This window comes from Durio zibethinus, chromosome 13, assembly GCF_047325235.1.
Source record: "Durio zibethinus cultivar Kanyao isolate XHJ-2024 chromosome 13, ASM4732523v1, whole genome shotgun sequence".
Taxonomy (NCBI): domain Eukaryota; kingdom Viridiplantae; phylum Streptophyta; class Magnoliopsida; order Malvales; family Malvaceae; genus Durio; species Durio zibethinus.
In genome coordinates, this window is record NC_143174.1 from 24,903,454 (window position 1) to 24,911,990 (window position 8,537).

General features: G+C 33.3%; 2 protein-coding genes across 2 annotated transcripts; both read left to right on the forward strand.

Moving 5' to 3' along the window:
- Nucleotides 1–577: 577 nt before the first annotated feature.
- Nucleotides 578–3,623, forward strand: LOC111303348 (syntaxin-32-like). Its single transcript, XM_022899541.2, has 6 exons — nt 578–857; nt 966–1,269; nt 1,635–1,882; nt 2,012–2,184; nt 2,684–2,878; nt 3,231–3,623. Exons 2-6 carry the CDS (start codon nt 1,029–1,031, stop codon nt 3,388–3,390), a joined length of 1,017 nt encoding a protein of 338 aa, XP_022755276.1. The 5' UTR covers nt 578–857; nt 966–1,028; the 3' UTR covers nt 3,391–3,623.
- A 791-nt stretch (nt 3,624–4,414) lies between these two features.
- On the forward strand, nt 4,415–7,829 carry LOC111303349 (uncharacterized). The gene is made up of 3 exons (XM_022899542.2): nt 4,415–5,015; nt 6,607–6,862; nt 7,215–7,829. The coding sequence occupies exons 1-3, from the start codon at nt 4,686–4,688 to the stop codon at nt 7,586–7,588; spliced, it is 960 nt and encodes a 319-aa protein (XP_022755277.1). The 5' UTR covers nt 4,415–4,685; the 3' UTR covers nt 7,589–7,829.
- Nucleotides 7,830–8,537: the final 708 nt, after the last annotated feature.

Here is an 8,537-nt window from a genome sequence, read left to right on the forward strand (position 1 = left end):
CAAATATAAAAAGAATTTATGGGTATTTTAAAAATCATGTGTTGAAAAATTAAGTATTGAATTTTTTATATTAAATTTGATAAAATACTGAATTTGAATTATAAAATCTATTTGATATTTTACTAAAAATTAAATATTGAATATAAATATATTGTGTGATAACTTTAAAATATTAAATTCTAAAAATTTATCATTTTATCATTTTATTTTTATTTTGATAGAAGATAATGAAGTTATGTTTTTAGAAGATAATGAGTTTTAAAAAATAAAAAAATGGGCTGAACAAATTTTACATTAAATGATAATAGGTCTATACCTATTTATTTTATACAAATTTCTTTAATTAAAAAATTATTTTTAAATGAATTTTAAAATGTGTTACCAAACACATTCAAAATTTAAAATATTAAAAATTTTCATTTTCAATGCGGTGAAAAATTTTAATAATTTATCAAACTATGAATAAGATTTTTTAAGAAATAGGAAAAAAAAAAAAAAGATAAAATTCAAGGGGCTCTAATGCAAAAAATCCAATTAGGAGACCAATACTATTAAACGGGTCGCGCCTTGCGTGGGTAACGACCCAGAACCCATTGCGCCTCAAAATCTCCAGTCAAGCTTCCCTTTGCATTTCCCCGATAAAGACACGCCCAATATTCGTTGATTTCAATTTGATCCACCGATCGCATTCATGTGATAAAAGAAGCTCACTCGTAGCAATTATAAGCACTTTTATCGATCTCGATCTAGATCTAGCGCTTCAATTTTGTCTATTGAAAATTCGAGTTTATACGACAGCGTTATTCCGAATCAAGGTCGATCTGGTAGATTAGGGTTTCAGATCTCTCCAATTTGAAGTAAGAATCTCCGTTTGTATCCTTAATTTTTTCTTAATTGCAAAGAAAAGCGAGGAAATTTGTTTTTTCTTTTTTTTTTTTTATCTCGTCTATTTTCCTTTTTCTCAGGGAATCAGATGTTAGGTTAGGGGTTTGGGTATTTTTTGAAGATCGAGGAGTTTAACAAAAAAAATGCCTGTAAAAGTGGCACAATCGTCATTTAGGGATCGAACGCTGGAATTTCAGAGCGTAGCGGAGAGGTTAAGGAAGTCGTTCTCGTCTGGGCCGGGCCAAAATGGGCCGAGTAGCAGTAGTTTGAGATCGGCGGAACCGAGATCTGTGGTTGCGCATCAATCGGAGTTCAATAGGAGGGCGTCTAAGATTGGGTTTGGGATTCATCAGACTTCGCAGAAACTTTCGAAGTTAGCAAAATGTAAGTACTTTTATCAGCTTTATTTACATAATCAAGATTATAGTCACAGTAGGAGACCCCAAAACCGTGCTTCTATAGCTCTGCCCCATCTCCCCCTTCCTTTTCGTGTTTGTGGTTTGATAGGAATTCAATTAACAAATGGTCCCATCTTGGTTGTCTTGGTTTAATTGTACTATTGATGTTGCTGAACTCGATGAAATGAAATCCAGTTTGCAGAACTGTCAATGGGAGATATAGAAGGAGACAAACAGATTAGATATTGAGAGGATTTTATAATTGTTGCTGTTGTTCTCTTGGATGCTATGATCCCACATGTTTTTCATTTAGCATGATGAAAAAAATCCTATATTTTGCTCACTTTGCAGTGGCGAAGAGAACTTCAGTTTTTGATGACCCTACTTTCGAAATCCAAGAGCTCACTGCAGTTATCAAGCAGGATATTACTGCACTTAATTCTGCAGTGGTAGACCTTCAGCTTTTCTGCAATTCTAGAAACGAAGGTGGTGTCTCCAGTGACACATCTAGCCATTCAACCACAGTAGTAGATGACTTGAAGAATCGCTTGATGAGCGCCACAAAGGAGTTCAAAGAAGTCCTTACCATGCGAACAGAGGTAAGGCAGAGTTTTTCAGTCTGTTTGCTCACTTAATTTACTTAGATCTGTTTTGCTACTATTCCTTGTAGTTCTGTCATTGGTAATTCATTCCCTTAGCAATTGATGGCAATGAACTGCCTTGCACAGAATTTAAAGGTTCATGAGAATAGAAGACAGTTATTTTCTTCCTCAGCGTCAAAGGATTCTCCAAATCCTTTTGTACGGCAGCGCCCCCTGGCTGCCAAATCAGCAGCTGGAGCTTCAAACAATGTTCCTCAATGGGCTAATGGGTCTACATCTTCATCTCAGTTGTTTCCAAGGTAACAGCTTATTCAGATGTTTTGCAGTAATATGCTCCTTTCCTGTACAAGTAATATCCCTATGACTTATTAATTGGAGAAAATAAATTAACACTTTATAAGTCTTGAATTTTCTTTAGGAACTTCTGAGTTCATTTAATAATAATTTGTTATTGAATGCTCATGAAACATTTCATAAAATTCCTGTTGTACGTTTTTAGCAGTTTGTGGCAATTGCATATTGCTCTTATTTTGTCCAGAAAAGCCACAAAGTTCTATTTTCTTTTTTGCCTTGCGTGCAATATGTGCTTGTGGTGGTTGAATGATGCTGCGTTTGCTTTTATTCTTCATGCAGTCCTTTTTTAAAATTTATTTTCATTTCTTTTTCTAATTCTTTTGGAATCAACTATTGTTGGCTGCTTCTGTTTTAGTCTAGCTGGTTTTAACTTCTTATATGAACTTTATCCACTTGAAATTCTGTACAATAGTGAAACTTCATTTCTGTTTCTTAATTATACAGAAAGCAGATGGATGGGGAGAATCAGCCATTGCTCCAGCAGCAGCAGCAACAACAACAAATGGTTCCATTGCAAGACAATTACATGCAGAGCAGAGCTGAAGCTCTTCAAAATGTAGAATCCACTATTCATGAGCTAGGCACCATCTTCAACCAGCTAGCTACTCTGGTTTCTCAGCAAGGAGAAATAGCTATCAGGTTTTTTTTTTTTTTTTTCTTTTTGAAGCAACTTCACTTGGCATTTATATGAATTTACTTTTATTTGCTAATATATCACTTGCTATTTAAGGTGTTGTCATTCTTATCATGGAATATTAGCATTGTTATTCAGATATTAATCAATCCCTCACATGGGAGTAAATAGGTATATAAATTAGATAGATCATTGATAAAAGTGATCCATTTGTAGTGACTGTCAAAAGTTATGAATAATTTCCACCAATCTAAAATAATTTCACTTGTATGAAATGCGCTGCAGTACACATTAACATTGCAGTCTGAATCTGTTAACTGATCTATGGACTACTGGGTTGTGGTGTTTTCTTTTCAGGATTGATGAGAACATGGATGACACCTTAGTGAATGTGGAGGGAGCACAGGGAGCTTTGCTCAAGTACCTAAACAGCATATCTTCTAACAGGTGGCTGATGATCAAGATATTTTTTGTATTGATTTTTTTCCTTATGGTTTTCCTATTCTTTGTGGCATAGTCAATTAAGTGAGATGGCTGGTTGAAGAGAGAAAAGGAAAATGATAGTGCCTTTTCTTACTCTTCTATTCCTCACATATACCATCTTTTTTTTTTTTTTGGCTTAAAGCCACAATCCAGTCCTGCAGAGCTGTGGTTGGATCCATTTTATTTACCTTGATGTTTATGTAGGGGTTCATTTAAATTGTACAAGGTGTTAGAAACAATGAGAATGGCTGAAAATATTCCTTTTTATTATGGGTGTTATTTGACAGAATGTCTCCCAATGTGCCACTATACCAATAATCAACTCTTATAGGTTCACATTAGTTGCTTTATGATGATGTTCTATATAGCTACTAGCAAAGCAAGCAATGTGGCTTAGCTTTATTTAGACACATTGGATTTGCTTGATGTGATAATTTCACTTTACTTGTATAGCTTCTGACCCATTAAGCAGACATTTCTCTGTTTCCTTCTAGGGCTAATTATCCATATTATTTTCATAACCAACAAGCAGGTAAAAATTAGATTTGGCTCGTGCTTTAATTATCATATTATTTTTACGATTAATAATAAAATGTGTTTATCAATGGATGTTGGTTCATGTAACAAAGAGAAGTAGCTTTTTTTTTTTTTTAATTTTGTTTTACCTAAAAAGTTATGATAAACTAATATCTCGTAAATTGGTTAGATTGTATAAATCAATCCAATAACGTATTGGACAAACACGGAAGAAAGTGCATAACTTCTAATTCGACAATATCATAGAAAATGAATAAAAAAAAAAGATTAAGAAAATAAAAACTTCTAATTCGACAATATCATAAAAACGAAAAAAAAATGGAAAACCAAATCGAAACGAAGTTGTTGAGCATTTTACCTCCTTTACTAAATTATAGAAAGGGAATTTTTATTTTTACACCTCATTAATTACCCTCGACGTCTAATTTTTATTTACATTTTAAATTCAAATTTTAAAAATAATTTATGTCATTTTATGTTATCTCAACCGATATAAGTTACTACCCAACGCTACTCTAGGCGCTCGTCTTGTCTGCAGCAAATACGCATTATTTGAAACCCTAATTTTATCTCCCTCGATTTCTTTCTTTTTTCCCGAGAAACAAACACTCCTTTTTGATCTCCAACCTCTTCCAATTTCAACGAAGCCTATAAAATCATATCGTCTTCTCACAGTATTTTTACGTAAATCTCGTCTTTAACGTCTCGATTTCCGTTTTTTGAAAAGTTTACTAAATTTTATTTGTATATTTATCGATTCGACTTTGTTTTTTGTTATTTGATTTTGGGGAAATGGTGGGAGGAGGCAGCAGGCGAGACGAAGGATCGTTGGTGATCAACAACACTAACGTGTTTGCGGCTCTCGAAACTCTCCGGAAGAAGAAGAAATCTGACAAGGACCGAGCTTCTTCTCGAAAGTCTTCTTCCAAGTCTCAGAAACAGCAACTGCCTCAAAAGGAACCCGAGCCGCAGGTGTTTTGGGCTCCGGCACCGCTCACTGTCAAGTCGTGGGCTGATGTCGATGACGATGATGATTATTATGCTACAACCGCTCCTCCTCAGCCTGTTTGGGGGTCCTCGGAGCCGTCTCAGAGTCATGAAGACAAGACTGCCAATGTAGAGGTGAATTAACGTATTGGTTAAACGATCGATTGTCTTTTCTTTTCTAGATTGATGGCTATGGAATCCATTAATGTAATTTTTAAAAGATATATATTGAAATTCTGGTTGGATTTTATTTTGTTATTATTTGAGTGATTGTGAATGATTGGAAAATGAGCTTTTAGTAGCCAATTGTTTGGCCAAAGGTTTGATGGCTGAAACTGATAGCATACTTTTCTATGGAATTTGGCTTGAGGTGGAGATGTTGACTTGGGTTCTCATATATCTTAGATTAAATTTATTGTTTTCTACCTGTTGTTCTTAATTTAAGTTCAAGTTTGGAGCTATTTTGGGTGTTAAATTGTTAGGTGTTTTTGGTGATAACAGTGATACTTGAGAATGCCTCTATGCATATGTCATTCATGTTGCTAAAATATTTTTATATAAATTCTTTTGAAAGGTTCTATTGAAATTCGGGATATCATGATATTGTGCCGAATGTGTTTATGGGAATTTAAAACTCTTTTAAGGAACTGGTTGAGTAGGGCCAAGCAATAAAATAACTAGCAGGATTTTCCTAAGTAAAATTATTAATAGATGCTACTTATGGTTCTTTTTACCACCAGTGGATTAAAATTATGCAAGTTCATGGTGAAGACTGTGTATATTTGTCTATCTTTAGAATGCTAATTGTTCTGACTGCAATGCTAAGAAAGGTACTATGATTAACATTGTTCATTCAGGGACCTTGCTCTGAAAAAGAAAAAGGAAAAAAAAAAAAAATAAAGAACTTACATTTGATACATGGAACTAATGTCTGATGGAGCTAAAGTGAAAAATATGTATTTTTTGGTCTTTCTCTGTGGATGAGGTGTTTTTCGTCTTTTTCTTTTGATGTTTTATGGTATCATATAAATCAATGGTGCTATATCTTGGTTTTATTTGTTTGTCTTTATTTTTTTTTTCTAATTTAATTTTAAATCCATTATTAGTATTATAGCACTCCCAGCACATGAGGATCACATTGTTATAAACTTCCCAAATCTAGGTTTTTTTTTAAGATATTGAATATTGACTCTTTGTTTAATCAGAAACATGATCTACTTTTACATTCCTGCCCTTATCATTTGAAGTGGATGTTACTTCCTCTTTGTCTTTCTTTGTCAATAGAATAGATAGGAAAAGTTGTTTTGCTAATCCTCCTAAGGAGAAGAGTGAGAAAAGATGGTGGAATATTGTTGGATCTTATCATTCCTGTAGTTAAGTTTTGAAACTTAAAGATTTATTCTTAGTCTTGTTGCATAAATAGCATAAATCCTTAAGGTGTCAGATTATATTTTAGTTCTCTCTTGTTCTAAGTGGAAGTTTATTGTATGCTTTTTGCAATTTAAGGTCGAAGAAGAAGGGAAACAAACAAGTGGAATAGGCTTAATTTGTACTTGGCAGGTCCATTTATGCTTTTATAATTCTGCCAAAAGGATGAGTCCCTCGAGCATAAATGATTTATTGTGTATGATTGGATGGCTATAATTGATACTGAATGAATGATGAAAATTAGTTGGCTTTTTGACAAGCTATGTCTCATTAATTTTTAATTGATCTGGGATTACAGGATAGTGAGAGCGAAGAAGATATTTTAGACGAAGGTGATGATGATATGGAGGAAGATCATGACAATGAACCTGAGGTTCAAGTACATCCAGAGCCTGTGCCAAAAAAGGCTCCTGAAGTTCCTGCACCACCCAAGGAGGCAGAAAGACAACTTTCAAAGAAAGAGAGGAAGAAAAAGGAACTTGCAGACCTGGAGGCTCTTCTTGCTGATTTTGGAGTTACACAGAAGGAGAGCAATGGCCAGGATGAGTCGAGCCGTAATTTTAACCTACTTAGTGCTTCTATTACTATCTATCGTACTCTGTAATTATTTGCTTGCAACATTGTTCCCTAGTTTTGGTGCAAAGTTGGTTATTTTTAATTATTGTTGAGGTTAGAAAGCAGTAGTATCAAATCTTAGATATTTTGTTTTGACAAACGATATTTGATGATTGAAGTATTGTCACGTGGGCTGCAGTGCATAAGGACCTTGAACTTGTTTGTGAGCACAAGATTGAAAATATGAAATTCTCTCTCTCAATGGCATTTATAGTCAGAACAATTCCTTTGCTCAAATATCTGTAACGGAAAGTCTCTTCTAAGCTAAGTTCTTATCTCTTATATATGCAGATGTTGCACAGGAAAAGAAAGATGGAGAGGAAGAAAAGAAGGAAAATCTTCCAGGAGAGTCTAAAAGTGCCAAGAAGAAGAAAAAGAAGGATAAATCAAAGGAGGGAAAAGAATCACAGGATCAGCCTATTAGTACAGACGCCACCAATGGACCAGATGAAGCTGCTGGGACTGAGCAGGCTGAGGAGGATGCATCAGCTGTCGATGTGAAAGAGTGGTTAAAGAAGATGGCGTCTATGAAGAAGAAGAAATCTAGTAAAGAGATGGATGCTGCTGCAAAAGCTGCCGCACAAGAGGCTGCTGCAAGGAGTGCAAGGCTTGCTGCTGCAAAAAAGAAAGAGAAGAACCATTACAACCAGCAGCCAGTGCGGTAAAGGCACCTTCTTGTTCGACATATATACATATTCAGGTAACAATGCGAAATCGACGGTGGGTTTTGCTTCCTTGGAAAAGATGACCTTTTAGTTGTATCTGAATGGACTCAAAGAGAGTTTTTTTTTTTTTTTTTTTTTTCTTTTTTAGCTTTTCGGATCTTATTGTTGCTCAGTTATTTTTTTTCAAATAAAAAAAATAAATATTTGAATAAAGAAAAGAAAGGTTTTTTTTTTCTTTTTACTTTTTAGGCATAACATGAAATGGCATGCTATTAATGTGGGGATTGGTAAAACAATTAATTTTATTTATACTGAATATTTATATATTTTATATAAAAGTAATTTTAATTATTAAACACAATAAATATTCAATATATATATATATATCCAAGTATTTACATGGAATAATGAATTTAATTTAGTAGTAATGTCTTAAAAGTATTGTTTAGAAAATATTTTAGGTTTTCATAAAAAAAAAAGTTATAGATTGTCTTTAATTTCATTTTCACTTTGCTTAAAAATATTTGGTACTCAAAATTATAATAAAATTATTAATTCGAAACCAAAATTTTATTTTTTATTTACTTTTATATAAAAATTTAATATAGATAAATTATTTAATTTTAAATTAAGATAAAATATGTCAAATTTAATGATAAATGATTATAAATCATACATTTAAAATAATGTCAACTAATACTATCAACAAAATTTAAATTCAAAATTATTTTATCAAAAAAAATAAGTCTTGATTAATTGAGTCTATCATGGTTGAAATCGAAACTTAAAATATTTACAATTAAGTACTATTTTTATTAAATTCCTAATGACTGAGCCAGGATGATACACGACTAGGACCATAGGCCGATAAGGTTAATCTCGTCATTTCGTATGTTCTGGTGGCATTTTCGTCAACAAACACCACGTTTCTTTCCTTAGTTGCCACGCC